The sequence below is a fragment of the Sus scrofa genome, chromosome 15, assembly GCF_054392235.1.
Source record: "Sus scrofa isolate SSC_HxYL_T2T_F1_AM1 chromosome 15, Sscrofa_HxYL_maternal_Yorkshire_Landrace_v2.0, whole genome shotgun sequence".
Taxonomy (NCBI): Eukaryota; Metazoa; Chordata; class Mammalia; order Artiodactyla; family Suidae; genus Sus; species Sus scrofa.
In genome coordinates, this window is record NC_139397.1 from 147,093,718 (window position 1) to 147,109,448 (window position 15,731).

At 48.5% G+C, this 15,731-nt stretch overlaps 1 protein-coding gene across 16 annotated transcripts in view; it reads left to right on the forward strand.

Moving 5' to 3' along the window:
* Nucleotides 1–15,731, forward strand: part of DIS3L2 (DIS3 like 3'-5' exoribonuclease 2) — a 360,467-nt gene that overhangs the window by 218,930 nt on the left and 125,806 nt on the right. The window contains exon 12 of one of the 16 annotated variants that reach the window (XM_084997954.1): nucleotides 2,388–2,449. Coding sequence (XP_084854080.1) covers nucleotides 2,388–2,434 — 47 coding nt within the window. The 3' untranslated portion in view covers nucleotides 2,435–2,449. 16 annotated transcript variants of the gene reach the window in all.

Consider the following 15,731-nt stretch of genomic DNA (forward strand, 5'->3'; position numbering starts at 1 on the left):
GGGGCCGAGTAGCTAGAAGGCTGAGAGACGGACAATCACTGCCCAGAAATGCTTTTATCTCCCTGAGTGGGAGTCCGCCTGAAGCTGTGGGCCGTGTCAGTCCGTACTTTTCGACTAAAGAGAGGTGAAAGGAAGATAAAGCACGAAGGTAGAAGAGTTCCGGTGGAAGTTGAGAGGAATTATTTATATTTTTAAAGTCCAGGGTTTGAGAAGCCTACTTAAAAGTGCAAATTTTGCAGTGGTTTCTAATATGCTGCGCCGCCCCTGCTGCATGCACAGGCTTGGGCCGTCCCCCTCCCGTCCACTCCCCAGAGCCCCAGATGAAAAGTGCCCCTGGGCAGCAAGCCAGGGGACAGTGGCCCTCACTTCCTGTATTTCCTTTCCCCCAGGTTCGCAGCCCCACCCTACTTGTAGCCCAGTCCTTGGAAACAGTTGCTTCATTTATGTTGGCCGCTTTGTAGTTGTTCATGGCAGAAGGGAAGGCCCAATCCCTGTCCCCCGTCTCAGCTGGCCTGTGCCACATTCCCCGCGCAGGGACACCAGGGAGCAGGCATGTGTCTGCCCCACTCGCTGCGCGTACCGGGTCTCAGGTTTGGGTACCAGATGATCGGCAGAAGCTTCCTAGGGAAATGGCACAAGATGGGGCAGGAAGGGTGCACTGGGGACAAGTTGCACATGTTTATGAATTTCCACCCCAAGAGTGTGCTTTGTCAGATGATGGAGAACCAGCTGTTCTCAGCCTTGCTCAGGGAGAGCGGTCGCAGGGAGGGAGATCATGCAGGAGCACAAGACAGAAGGAAAGGAGGGCTCGTGGAGGCGGAGAAATGAGTCCAGGAAACGTCATCATTGGTTAGAGATCGAGGCAGCAGGAACTGGACTGAAGATGGTGGCGTGATTCACGGGGTGGGGAGGACAGACGTGAAAAGGGGCAGATGACAGGAGAGTCAGTGGGGTGGGGGCTGGTGTCGAGGGAGGGGAGTCCAAGATGGGGCCAGAGTTTCTGGTTGGATGGCGAGGAGATGGGATTGACGAGTTAGAACCTGGGAAATCAGGAGGATGAGCTGGTTACAGAAAGAGTAGGTCTACATGGAGTTGTCTGTCTGATGCTCTGTATTTATGTTCGCTGCTGCAAAAGCTTTTCGGAGGAGATGGGTACAAATAAGCTAAGTCTGTGCCGCCCGCCTACTCGTGCACAGAGAGCCATGAAGCAAAGTAGACAGTGCGGCAAAAAGCAAACAGCAGTTTTATTAGGACGATGGACTCACAGGTGATTTTTCTCTTTTCTCTGGTTTCCACATTTTTATAATGTGGTAATAATAGTTTTATAATGACAAAATCTTGTAATAAAAAAAATACGAGGTGCCAGAAATCACAGGCTGCCCCGTAGCCACTGCAACCAGGTGATCAGATACCTTCCATCTGCGTAGTTATTCTCGCACTCCGGAGGCGTAATTAACTTCTGGTCACTTGGCAGAGCAGCAGAAAAGGGACATGGAAAAGGAGTCAGGGAAGAATCTGAAAAGGCCTGAGTTGGACAGTCCAGCGGTTTTATGGTGGCACTTCTACAGTTGGCCTTAGTGACAGCACTTTCTGCCAAGGCCATTTATCCAGGGAGATGAAAAGTGAAAGTCAATTCCAGTTTGGAGTGGGGTGAGCTTGGCTAAGTTCAGGTTCCGTTCGTTACCAGTTCATGTCAATTCTTGCTTAGAGGAAAAAGTGCTTACTGTTTCAATAAGCAAACAGTGTTTCTGGGCATATTTACATCCTGTAGAACCGTTTTTATTTAAAGAAAATATAAAGATTAAACTTTCCTTCAGTCTCACTGAAATTCTCTGGATGGCTATTCTATGAAAAGAAAACAGCAGACGGAGTAACTTAGTTAGTCCGTACTCTCCCTTTCTAGAGTTCAGATGGACCCCCAGGACTTGAAACCTGTGTCTCCCATAGGTGGGAGATTGAGACGTTACAGCCGGCAGACAAATTCCATGGAAATGCGGTGACACCTGTAGGTCACGATTAGGTTGGAAGGCCAAGGAGGGGGTGCCCTCCTCCCTTGAGGAATCTCAACTCTGGAAGCGATTCTGCCAGTCATCTAGCCTGGGAATTCTCCCTCTTACAGCCTGAAATGCACCCGACTGGAACATTCCCGGGAGCATTAACCAGCCTGCGATGTTGAGCATGGAGTCCTTCACTTTAGCTCAAGAAAATATTTAATAACACAAGCGAGTGAGACAGGTGTTATAGTGATAACCTAGGACCCAAAGACCGTAAATCACGCGCTTCGGTGGTTTATGACTCTAACAGACCACTTGCAACACCCCTGGCAGTTGACCTCACCGCTCAAGTGTAGGAATGCCACCGCCGTCACACCACCCTCTGTTTTTCAGATCACCTCCGCAGCATCTGCGTATTGGCGATCCAGATTGCCCTTTAGCTCTCTGGCTCACAGGCAGCGCCTTCCGCCGTAAGACGGCCTGACTGTTAGGAAGTCCTTCCCTGTGATGATCCGCACGCGCTCTTCCTGTCAGTTTCCGCTTGTTGGTCCCACGTCTGCTCCCTGGGACCCCACAGAACAAGTCTTGTCTGTCATGTGACCCCCCTCCGATACTAGGTAACGGCTGTCACGTATGTCTGAGTCACAACTTCTCAGCTCAGCGTCCCATGTACTTTGCTATGTCCTGTAGTTTACGAGGTCTGAGCCCATTTCCCAAGTCCTGGAGTTACTTCTGCCTTTATGAGCTCCGAGGGGAATGGCCGCCTGCGCCCAGGCTTCTCCCTGCTCCCCGGGCGTGGTGACTCTCTCCCGGCCAGTTGCTCCTTACTGGGCAGAAGTAACACCACCTATTGTGTCCAGTGAAACCTGCCCTATTGCTTCGTTCTGGTCTCCAAGAGAGAAAAGTCTCAGCCAGGCAAGTCAGAACCCAGGCTCCCAGCAGATCCCACAGGAAACTGAGGCTCCTCCCCTCTCCGGCATCCTGCCTCCCTGATGTTTTATCGTCTAATGAGCGCGCTGCCACCGCTCACGGCAGCATCATCCCAGCCAGGCCTTCGGAATGAAGGGTGGGGTCTAGGGAGAAGAGGGAGTCCGGGTGACTGCTGATGGGTTTGGGGTTTCTTTGTGGGGCTGATGAAAATGTCCTGACATTACCAGTTGATAGACAACTCTGTGCATATGCTAAGAACCATTGCGGGGGAAATGAGTGCAGAGACGACTGAATAAAAATAAACGAACAAGTCCGTTTATCCTTGCTGCTTTCTGGAGATTGGAGTTTACACCTTGACCGTGACCCAGAGGGCATGCCGGGGCTGGGCATCCATAGTCCTCTCCCTCCTGTCTGCCTCTCCTCCTCATTGCTTCTGTCTCCGAACCACGAAATTCCCACGCCTGGGCTCAGGCCACCTGCTTGTGTTTCGCATCCCCACAGAGGGCGGCCGTCTGACTCAAAGGAAGAAGGGCCTGTCCTGCTGTCCAGGTATGAGAAAGTGCCTGGGTGGAGGGACCTCGGGGCTGCGCGCTCCCTACGCTGCTCTAGGGGGCGCCAGTCTTCCCGCTGGTTTGCCTCTGTCGCCTGGCTTTCCCTTTCCCTTCCCTGAGGATGGACCAGGGAGCTCTGTTTCCGGGAGCCTTTCTCGCTTATGAAATAGGAACAAGAGACTAGGAGAAAGCCTCTAAGAATTTCCTAGAACTCCTAAACTCTGTGACTTCCCCGTTGGTTATATTTGTCACCTGCTGAGCATTCTTGTCATGACTGATGGCCTTTGGAGGCAGTGAGGAAGCAGGAGCTAGAAAGACGGGGCCCCCCTGAGGACCAGGCTTAGGCCAGAGCACCTGAGGGATAGAGCAGGTGGTAGGATAAGGCGCGAAGAGTGAGAGGCAGGCTCTGGACCTACTCCTGGAAGGGAATAGAGCCCCGGAGTCCGGAGCTCCTGAGCCAAAGGTTCTTGCAAATCCCAGCAAGAAGGCCACACCCTCCCCCTGGGCTCCTCTCACCTCTGCTGAGATCTTTCTCCACCAGTTCTCCGCTGGCTGAACCTGGCGGGGTGGGAGGAGCCTGCGCGCTGAGTTGGGAAAGGGGCTCACAGGCTCTGTTTGCAGAGTGGGCGTTTTATCCCGGGTGCAATGAATGGTAAGCAAAAGCTTTTAAGCAGGAGTCAGGATCCAGCTTGCAGGTTGGAGAGAACAGTCCGGCAGCCGTGAGGGTCCGGAAGGAGCAGTGGTGTGAAAATGGACTAGGTGAGAGGTGGCGACGGCCCCCACTGAGGCAGGGCTCTGGAGCCAGAACTGGAGGGAGGCACCAGCCAGGGCAGGAGATGGGGCAGGACTTGGTGTCTGGGCGGCTGCAGGAGTCCCTTTACTGCTGTCTCGTGTCAGCCTCCTTCTTCCCACAGCGGAAGTGAGGCAGGCCTTATAAAATGGAGATCTGAGCGGGTCACTCCCCTGCTCCACCCCCTCCCACATTTCGTCCTCTGAGGATCAACGCCCAAGTCCCCACTGCGGCCTGCTGCTCTCTCGACTGCCTCTCCACCCTCGCTCCCCACGGTCCCTCTCTCACCCGCTCTCCGCCGGCCAACTTGGCCTTGGTGTTGTCTCTGAATGCGCCAGGCTTCTCCTGCCTTAGCACTTTTGTTCTTTCTGCTCCCTCTGTCCGGATCCCCTTTCTCCCAGATCCCTCCCTGTTCTTGGGTTCTACTCCCATGGCGCCTCGGGGAGGCCCTTCCAGACCACTCCGTGGCCGCCGTCTTCTCTACCCCTCCCCTCCTCGATTTTCTTTAAGGCGTCACGTGGATCTGTCCCCTGGGTGGTGAGAGATGAGAGCAGAGGTGTGGTTCGGGTCACTGTTGAACCCTCAGGGCCCAGTGCACTGTGTGTTACACGGTTGACACACGTGGAAATATTTGTTGAATGAATAGATGAGTTAGTAAACTTTTCATATTGGAAGTAGGAGAGGAATCTAAAATGCCATCTAAGTTTCTGGCTTGGGCACCAAGTGGAACTTAATGTCATTCAGCAGGAAGTCCTGAGGAGAGCTACTCTGGGGGGAGATAAACGCACGGTGAGTCTGTGGTCCCTGAGGGGCATCCACGTACCAAGGGGACAAGTCAGAGGGGCCAGGGCTGGAGACGGGGATTCGGGAGTCATCAGGGCATGGCCTTGGGAGGGGTGGCCCAGGAGAGGTCACAGACTGAGATGAGGACCCTGGACCCCTCCAAAGATGCCAAACTGAGAGGCCGTGTCCAAGGAGCTTGGAGGGGAGGCAGACAGGGGAGAGGAGGCAGGCGGGCAGGCGAGTGGTGGAAGGTCACAGAGGCTGTAGCTAAGTCAGGATAAGGAGAACTGGAAAGCATTTGTGTGTGGCCACCAGGATATCACCAGTGATCTTGAGGACACTAGCGGCAGTGCCCTTGAGGCGTGAGGAGGGGAAGCCAGACTGCAGGTGGCAGGGAACGGAGCGGAAAACAGGAGTGGCGCTGGCTTTCTGGGAGCAGGTCGCGGGGCAGCGTGGGAAAGGCAGGGAGGGCAGGGCCGGAGGAGGCCTTTTCTTTGTTTTTAAGATGGAAGTGATTTTAACATGTTTCTGTGTTGAGATGGACCTTGGAGAAGGTGAAAATGGAGGGATGAGAGGAGCGGGCTCTTGACAAGGCCTCGAAGGAGATAGGCGTGAATTCAGAGTCTTAGTGGAAAGTGAGGCCAAGACCTGGGGGTAAACCCCCCTCTTTTGAGACAGAGAAGCATGACATCCGGAAGGGCTGCCGCCTAGTGCCCACGCCTGGGAATAATGCCCTCTCTACCTGTGACAGGAAGAGCCCTCCGCTGAGGAGGAAGGGTGGGGAGCTGACCAGAGACCCGTCCCACGAGGCCTTCCCAAGCGGAGTTGGGATGCTGCCAAGACGGGGTCGCAGGGGTGGGGCAGAAGTTACAGCAGTCCAAAGTGGGGGCTCTGCTGAGAGGGAGGACGTGGTGGCAGCAGACAAGGGCGGGCGCTGGGACTCTGCTTCCCCTGGAACCTGTTTCTGCCCCATCCCCTCCTTTTATAAAGGCGTCATGGTCACCTAGTCAACCAGAGTATTTTTGGAAAAGGGACTCCCGGAATCACCTTTGATTCCTCGTCCTGTCAGCACTGTTGTCACAGCCTTGTCATGTCAGTGACTCCCACCCTCCCTCCCTGTCTGCCCTCCGCCTTGCTCCCCAGTTAGTGACCTTTTTCATTAAGTACACACAAGGACCAGGTCATGTCACTTTTCTGCTTGAAAATCTTCTCATGCCCGCAGAGTGGTCCCTATTTTTTAGCCGAGCTGTGGCATCAAGGCCCTTTAAGATTAGTCCCCAGCCTCCTCTCCCACCTTCCCCACCTCCCAGTACCACTTCCCCAGCAACCCTCCCTCCCAACCCCCCAGGCTCCACCTGTCCCCTGCACCCTACCCACCTCCCAGCCTCTGCTTGCCCTTTGCCCTCTGCTTAGAAAGCCTGGCCTCTCTGTCTGCTTCTGTGTGAGAATTTCATTCAAGAGCAAGATGAGTCCTCTGCAGAGCTCTCCTCTTGGCAGATTGAGCTGGTCCTATCCTGTCAACCTGTTTTCTTCTTGTGTCTAGTGCAGCAGTAAACATCATTGCTTGTGGATTTAATTCCCCTTTTGCTTGTTCCTAAAAGCAAGGCTCTTTGTGTCCTGAGTACCACTCACGGTACTCTGAATTTAAAAACTGCTTGGTCTAGGAGTTCCTGTTGTGGCTCAGTGGGTTAAGAACCCAACTAGCATCCATGAGGATGCTGAGTTTTTTGTTTGGTTGGTTGTTTTTTTCTCTTTTGACCACCCTGCAGCACATGGAGTTCCCAGGCCAGGGATCAGATCTGAGCCCTAGTTGCCACCTAGACCACAGCTTCAGCAACACTGGATCCTTAACCCACTGTGCTGGGCTGGGGGTCGAACCTGTGTCCTAGCACTCCCAAAACTCCAATAATCCCGTTGCACCTCAGGGGGAACTCCAGGGATGCCGGTTTGATTCTCGGCCTCACTCATTGGGTTAAGGATCCATCATTGCCACGAGCTGCAGCATGGGTCCAAGATGTGGCTTGGATCCTGCGTTGCTGTGGCTGTGGCATAGCCCTGCAGCTGCAGCTCCAATTTGACCCCTAGTCTGGGAATGTCATATGCCGCAGGTGCAGCCCAAAACAAAATTAAATAAACAAAAACTGCTTGGTCTAGTCAGTCTAGCCAAGCAACTTGTTATATACCTTGAGCATTTCACTCCTTTTTCTGTTTCTCACCTTGCTCTTTTTATTTCCACCAGGCTTTGACCCTTAGGTTTGTGCTTAGATGCTGACATTCAAGTTTACTCCATATACCCTCCGATGACAAGCCTGTTTTTTTAGGTGTACCTTTCATCACAGCAGGTCTTTCAGGCCATTCATCACGGCTCAGTGTACTGTACAATCACTGAATTATATCTTATGACCTTGACATGCGGTCCTCCAGCTCTGTGAGTTGGCGTATCTAAGGCTCACTTCTTCCCCGTATTTTCTTTATTTGTTTTTTGGATGTACCCACAGCATGCAGAAGTTCCGGGGCCAGGAATCAAACCCAGCCCACAGCAGTGACCTGAGCCACAGCAGTGACAGTGCCAGATCCTTAACCCACTGAGCCACCGGGGAACTCCCCCATCATTTTCTTGCATGAGTCTCTTGCGTAGCCTGCGATGCTCTTCTCATTTCGTATCTACAGGCTTCCACAGCAGCTTATCTCTTGGTCTTATTTTGACCTTTTTATCCATCTCTCTTCTCTCTGTGTCCTTGCCATTTCCACATTCAGTGAGTGCTAATTTTCTGATAAAATTTACTTATTAAGTGAGCCTTAACATAATAGTGAAAAACAACCACAGAAAGTAGTGCATGATACAAAATCCGGAACTTTTTTTGTTTCAATTATTTTGGCAAACAGTCTTGCTAGTTAGGAAAGTGTTCTTTAACAACTGCAAATACCTCTGCAGTGGCAATATATTCATCCACTAATTTGAAGAAATAAAAAGTTAGTATTATAAAAATCCAGGTGTTCCTTTGGTAGCAGATAGATCTTCCTTAACGGCATGTTGAGAAAATGGACATTGAAAAAAGTTTGTTTTTAATTTCCCTCTGTTGGGAATGTTTGGAGGTTAGGTTGGTATATGGAGATAATGCCACGGCAATACCAGAAAGTAGAAATCAGATGGGTTAAGGATCTGGTGTTGCCGTGAGCTGTGGTGTAGGTCGCAGACGCGGCTCGGATCCCGCGTTGCTGTGGCTCTGGCGTAGGCCGGTGGCTACAGCTCCCATCGGACCACTAGCCTGGGAACCTCCATATGCCATGGATGCGGCCCCAGAAAAGACAAAAAGACAAAATAAATAAATAAAGTGGCACTAAATGGACAGTGTTTCTAGAAACCAGCTGGAATCATAGGTGTGTCCTATCTGGAAGAATTAACTCTGAGCCAAAGCCTTAAAGATTTGCCAGAGATAAAGTTCTAGTAAAAGTAAACATTACTGAAAAGTTATGAAATACGCAAGAAAGCAGCTAAAGCAACACTTAGAGGAGATTTTACAGCTTTAAGTGCTCGTGAAAAGAAAGGAGAAAGTTTTAAAAATTGAGCCTATAAAGATTGGGCTCATTGGAGTTCCTGTTGTGGCTCAGTGGTTAGCGAACCCGACTAGCATCCATGAGGATGCGGGTTCGATCCCTGGCCTTGCTCGGTGGGTTAAGGATCCGGTGATGCTGTGAGCTGTGGTGAAGGTTGCAGACATGGTTTGGATTCGGAGTTGCCATGGCTCTTGTGTAGGCCGGCAGCTGCAGTTCTGATCGGATCCCTAGCCTGGGAACCTCCATATGCCATGGGTGCAGCCCTAAAAGGCAAAAAGACCCCCCCCCCAAAAAAAGATTAGCTTCATAAATGTTTAGAGGTAAGAGGAAAGTGTAAGATGACTTGTTATAGAAACATAGCCGTGGGTGCAAGTACTGAACCAAAATGCAAATTATCTATTATAACTATAACAATAGATGCTCCCTCTACTCCCCAAAGAAACATGCAAGACAAATAAACAGAGTCTACTGGGCTTTTCATGCATATCATAGTGAAAGCCAGGATTCACTTGCTTGAATAACAGAAGTTCCTGTTCTCACTTTTGGCCCTGCTAAAATGGAAATCTTAAAAAGTAAACAGAAAATATCAAACATAGCTATCAGATCACATTTTCATTTTTATAGTATTAGAGTGCTATTAATTATCAAAGTCTTTTTCCAAAAATCATTGATGTTTGAAAAAATTTTGACAAGTTGGTATTAATTTTGTAATAGAATTTGAAACATAAACGCATGCTTTTTACTATTCATTGTCTGTATTTTATTTTATATCATATATATTTCTAGTGTTCATATTTTATAAACATTTCAAATATCTTTTTTTTTTTTTTTTTCTTTGGTCACACTTGTACCATGTGGAAGTTCCCAGGCTGGGGATCAAACCCACACCACAGCAGTGACAACACTGGATCCTTAAGCCACTGAGCCACCAGAGAACTCCCTCAAATATCTTTTAAATAATAATAGAAATAAATACAGTAAGTAACTTCCACGGTAGTAGAGAATGGAATGAGAAAATGGCAAATGGAATGAGAAAAACAAAAACACGTCAATCTAAAAGACATGAAATATATATATATATATAAAGAAGCAGGACATATAAGCACATATTAAGGTCCAAAAAAATTAATAAGGACATGAAATTTAACTCTGTAGTTAAAAAGCAAAGACTGTTAGACTTGATAAATCTAGCTCTATGTTGTTTATAACCACGCACTTAAAACATGAAGACAGAAAAATTAAATGTAAAAAGGTGGAAAAAGCCATAGGTGGTACTAAGCAAAAGAAAGCCAGTATCTTTTTATTACTAATTTGTTATTAATCAAATAGATTTTAAGATAGAAAACATTGCTACATGTAAAGAGAATATCTAAATGATTAGAAGGATCCGCTCATCAGAAAAGGTCATAGCTAAGCATACATTACCAAGTAAAATAGCTTCAAAAACCCATAAAACAGCATTTGACAGAAATACGAGGAGAAGCTGATAAATTCATCATCATAGTAGGTTAATAGACCTTTCATATAAAGTGGTGCTTCCAATAGATGAGAAATTTAGTAAAACCATAGGAAATTTGAACAGCGCAGTTAGAAAGCTAGCTTTAATAACCATAGCTAAATACAGTACTGCAAATTAAGATTACTTGCTGTTCTCAAGCACAGAGAAAACATTTATACAAATTGACTTTGTATGAAACCTTTAGGCATATTTCAAGAAATCACTGGGATCATACTGATCCTGTTCATGGATCACAGTGCAGACATGAGACTCAGCACAGAGACAGTTTTAAGATCAGTACATTTGGAAATTTTAAATGCTTTCTGTTGGAAGTTCCCATTGTGGCTCAGTGGCCACCAGCCTGACTAGTATCCATGAGGACGTGGGTTCGATCCCTGACCTAACTCAGTGGGTTAAGGGTCCGGCGTTGCTGTGAGCTGTGGTGTAGGTCGCAGACATGGCTCAGATCTGGCGTTGCTGTGGCTCTGGTGCAGGCCGGCAGCTGCAGCTCCGATTGGACCCCTAGCCTGGGAACCTCCATATGCCGCGGATGCGGCCCTAGGAAAGCACAAAATAAATAAATAAATATCTTCGGTTACTCTCTCCCGGATCAGTGGCCAGACGAATGGCATAAATCAGAATATACTTGATGTTTCCCGTTAGTGCCTGGAGGCTGAGTGAGTTACCTGTTTCCTCCTGGCCGAGTAGCTCTGTCGTTGCCTTCCACACGGATCCTCCCTTACGCAGGACGGAGGCGTTCCACCTCAGCTGCTTTCCTCGCACCATCCAGGATCTGCCTAACTCTGAGATCTGATCTATGCCGACCTACAGGCTCTCACCAGAGAGCCAAGAATTGCTTGAAAGGCGTTCTTACCAAGACACCGTCAAGAAGGAAACTGCCTGAGTTCCTAATAAAAGACGCTCCAGGCACCAAAGATGAGCAGGAGCGGGCTGATTCCCAGATGGGGGGACAGCGGGACCGCACGGATGCTCTCCGCGCGGACATCCCCTTCCTCCTGACTAACCCCACTCGCTCTGCTCACTGGCTTTCAGAGCCGACAGCACCCGGGACGCCTTCGGTCCAAGGATGTTGCCCATCATTCTTTGCTCAGGACCTCACGCACGACCAAGATGATTCGAACGTTTGGAAAGGCGTTTACTAAAGGTTAGAGCGTAGCAAGGGGAAGGTCGTCGTGGGGTAACATAAAACATCAAGGAGAGGCTCCCTTTGCCCTGCTCCCAGGCCCAGGCCCGCCTAGGCCCTGACCTGTCCCCGCACTGGGAGCCTCACCGAGGCGCCCACACCTCCACGTCTGCCCCGCCAAAGTTTAGACCTAAGAGGTTGTAGAAGGAAGCCTTGCACTGCTTCTCTCCTTTTGTCTTTCCATCCGAGAACTTGGCCCATTAGTACCCCGCGGTGCTACGGCGCACCCTGAGGGGCGTTCATTCCTTTAGGGAGGAAGACACCCAGGCCCTGCTCGTCGCCAAGGTGAGAAGTGTCTCGTCCCTGCACTGCGGCAGTCTCATTGCCGCGTGCTTGCAGAAGCCGGAGACCGCCTGCTTCTGCTTCTAGTAGGAGACCAGTCTGCTCCTCCCCTGCTGCACACACAGCTCCGGCCCTGAGCTGACTCAGGCGTCACATCACACTGGCTCAGCACCACTCCCAACCTTGCACGGGCTGTTTTACCCCATCTCGCCATCCTTAGCTCAGGTTGGGCCCCACCTTGTGCCCCATGTCCTCACCAACCACCCATCGACCGGGGATAGAAGGACTGAATCCTAGGCTCGTGTCACTTATGTTGTCAGGTGGGGCAGTGGACTTTACAGTCAGAGTCTTCGCTCAAGCACTGAGGAGACGAGCACCGCAGCCCTCGGCTCTGTGGACCTGCTGAAGCTCCCTTCCCGTCCGGCCTTGCAGGGGGGCCCAAGGGGACAGATGCACGTTTAGACATGTCAACCCTGTGTATTCTCCCGAGACCCGCAGGGAGCAGCCTGGCTCATGCCTGCTTCCTCGGGCCGGACCACTCCTTCGAACCCTCTTACCTCGAGTTGCCTTTCCCAGCTTTCAAGCTCGTCTTGCACTTGTTCTCTTGTCTCAGGCCTTCTCTAGCCTTTTGGAAGTTGGCTTTTATCTCAGACACAGTACGTTCGTTTAAACCCCCAGATTCAGCCCCTCCTGTTCTCTTCGCCCATTGGTTATGCTTCTCCCAGTTGCATCCACTTCAATAAGCCGAACCTGGAAGGGCCATGGTCCAAAAAGCTGTCCTTCCTCAGTACGGAACACTAAAGTGTAAGAGGCAACTCCCACTTAATTAGGAAACTTTACTCTGTTAGCTGTTGGACGCATATGCCACAGTGTAACTTAAAAATTAGATCTACGTGAAATTGAATCAAAAAACTATGTTTAAAATCTGCTTCTTGTATTCTAGAAGAGAACTCTTGATAACTCTTCCATAGATTTTTGGAAAAGAAAAATTCCACTTCAGGCCAATTTTCTACTTGGATATATTTCTGGATTTTGTCCCTGACGTCTTTATGATACCCAGCGCTTCAAACGCTGTTCCTCCTACGCTCCTCTTCTATGCGCAGTCATTTCTAATCCTGGTTTTGAAGCTCCGATTTTTCCTCTAGCAGTGCCTTATTGGTCAGAGGGCATCCTGACCTCAGGCAAATGCCAGGCAACCCAAGTACTTGATCTCAGACAAATCCTGTTGTCATAGTATGGCCCTTGATAATGAACCTGGGAAGAGAGATGGAAAATTCAGTAGAACTGTCAGCTCCTAAGGAAGCACATGTCTTCTCCATTCATCTGGCGCATTGGCAAGTGAACAGTTTTAAGTGTCCTTGTTGTGTGATCATTTTTTAATGAATCGCGTACCTTGACTCAAAAACTCCAAGTAACTGAATACTGAATAGTCATGCAAAGCCTCTGGCATGGAAGTGGGCTTCTGGGACGCTTGCCAGTAAGGTCCTGTTTTGAGGACACGGAATTGAAGTGGAAAGAATAAGTGGAGAGGCAGCTCCACCTCTCTAAGTCTTATTCCTATGTTCCATTCAGATCTTGCTCGTCTGATTCCTGTGGGGTCTGGGCTTTGGAAATTCTCTTTCTTCATGGATGTCTCAGTGCACCTTGTTAAACCAGATTTGGACTGTGGCCTGTTCATCTGCTTCCAGCTCTGCTGATTGGTTCCAGTTTCCTTGCTCATTAAAGCCAAGATAATCTGGCACCCACCACTCAGGCATCCTCAAGTATCTGGCACCAAGGTAAACCTGGAAGCCAGCTAAGGAGCCTCGGTGATCCGGCACACAACACACACCACTGCATAATGAGAGGCAGTTGGGGTCCCCGAGAGAGCACTGGAATAGGAGCAGAACTGGGTTCTTGTCTCATCTTTGCCGCTACTGTATCGTCTAAGTTTGGAGATGTCTGTGATTTCTCTGAAAATCTCTTTTCCCAGCTATATGAGGGTTTAGACAATTCCAATTTCAAGTGTCTTGCAATTACGAAATACTGAGTATATGAAAAGCTAAAGGAGCAAAGCTCCATTTGTTCCTATTGTTGCAAAAACACAATCTAGCTTTAAAGGTATTAGTATAAATGCCTAAGATTGCATATGCTGCTGATGCTGTTCCACGAAAGTAGATGTTAGGGCTACAAAATAGGAAGAGCGCAGGCCATCTTCTCCAAGAGCTAACCTCTCCGTTCCTTACATTTACCGGTGTGTAAACAGGGGTACTAAATGCCTCAGCTAAAATGGCTTGGAAGATTTTATGAGATAATCCTCGGTACTTAGAACTGTGCCAGGTGATAAGTAAGTGCTCACTGAAAATTATTATTCATCTAAAAGTGGAAGATTAAAACTGACATGGAATTTTAGTAAGCTTATGCTGAAATAATAATAAATACTCATTTGATGTTCAGAAGTCAGGATGAGGCACACATGTATGACCCCCTGGTATCCAGCAGAGGTGTCAGGCTCCGCAGTGTAGTAAGGCAGGGATGGCTTTATCACTGAACGGGGCTGGATCAATTGACTCTCCATATGGGAAAAAAAGGAACTTTGACTGCTACTTCACGCCACACATAAAAATCAGTTTCATGTTGCTTGTAGGCCTAAATGTGAAAGAAAAGACATTAATATTTCCAGAAGTGTTAATGCTTCTCTAGAAGACAGCATAGAAAAATAACCTCATGACCTTAGCAAAGATTTCTTAAACCAGGGAGTTCCCTTATGGCACAGCAGGTTAAAGATCTGGCAGCAGGTTGAAGCTGTCACTGCAGTGACTTGGGTCACCCGTGTGTGTCACGGGTTCAATCCCTGGCCCAGAAACCTCCACGTGTGGCAGGTAGGCCAAAAAAAAAAAGTGGGACACACACACAAAATTAACCTTAAAGGAAAAGAGTGACAGATTAGATTTCACTTAATTTAAGAACTGTTCATCAAAAGACACCATTAACATAATGAAAAGGCAAGTCACAGAGCCGAAGAAGATATTTATAATACATATATTAGTTATATATAAATGTACATATGTGTATATCCAACAAAGGACTCATTGAAAATATGTAGCGTTGGGAGTTCCCATCTGGCTCAGAGGTAATGAACCCAGCTAGTATCCATGAGGACACAGGTTTGATCCCTGGCTTCGCTCATTGGGTTAAGGATCCAGCGTTGTTGTGAGCTGTGGCATAGGTCACAGGCACAGTCGGATCCCGTGTTTCTGTGGCTATAGTGTATACCAGCAGCTACAGCTCTGATTTGACCCCCTAGCCTGGGAACTTAACATATGTTGTGGATGCAGCCCTAGAAAGACAGAAAGAAAGGAAGAAAAAAATTAAAAAATACATAGAATTGAACAAGCGCTTTATAAAAGGAGATAACCAATGGCCAAAAACATATGAGAAATACTTAATAGCATTAGTCCACAGGGAAAATGGAATTAAAACCACAATAAGATACTACTATATTCCTATAAGAATAGCTAAAAGTTTTTGAAGCCACCAATACCAGATATAGGGGGGATATGAATCAGCTAGAACCCTCATACACCGAGTGGGGAGAAGTTAGGTACAGTGCCTTTGACAAGCTGTTCTAAAGTATGTAGTAGAGCCGAATAGAGTCATCCTCCGTGACCCAGCAGGTTCATTCTTAGGTCAAACTCAACAGAAAGGAGCATTTGCCTCAGTGTTTATTCATAACGGCACAAAACTAACAACAACCCAGTTGTCTTTCAACAGTAAAACAGGTACACGGTGCTGCGCTCTTACCATGGAACATGCCACAGCGATGGTGCAGAGGAAAGTCCAACACAACGTCAATGAGTCTCAAAAACATGCTGAGCAAAAGAAGCCAGATGCCTGCACACAAAATACACCCCGTCCAAGTCCACTTATGTAAAGTGCAAAGACAGACCTGACCCTGGATCACAGATGACCAAGGTCAGAAAAGCAGTTATCTTCTGTGGGTATAGAGACTGAGGAGACCCAAGAGAAGCGTCTGGAATTCTGGTTCTGTTCCGTTTCTTGAGCTAGGAGGTGGTTACTGAAGTGTATTCACATTGTAAAAATTCACTGAGCTGGATGCTTAAAGTGTGTTGACTTTATGTATTTTTTACCTCAATAAAAG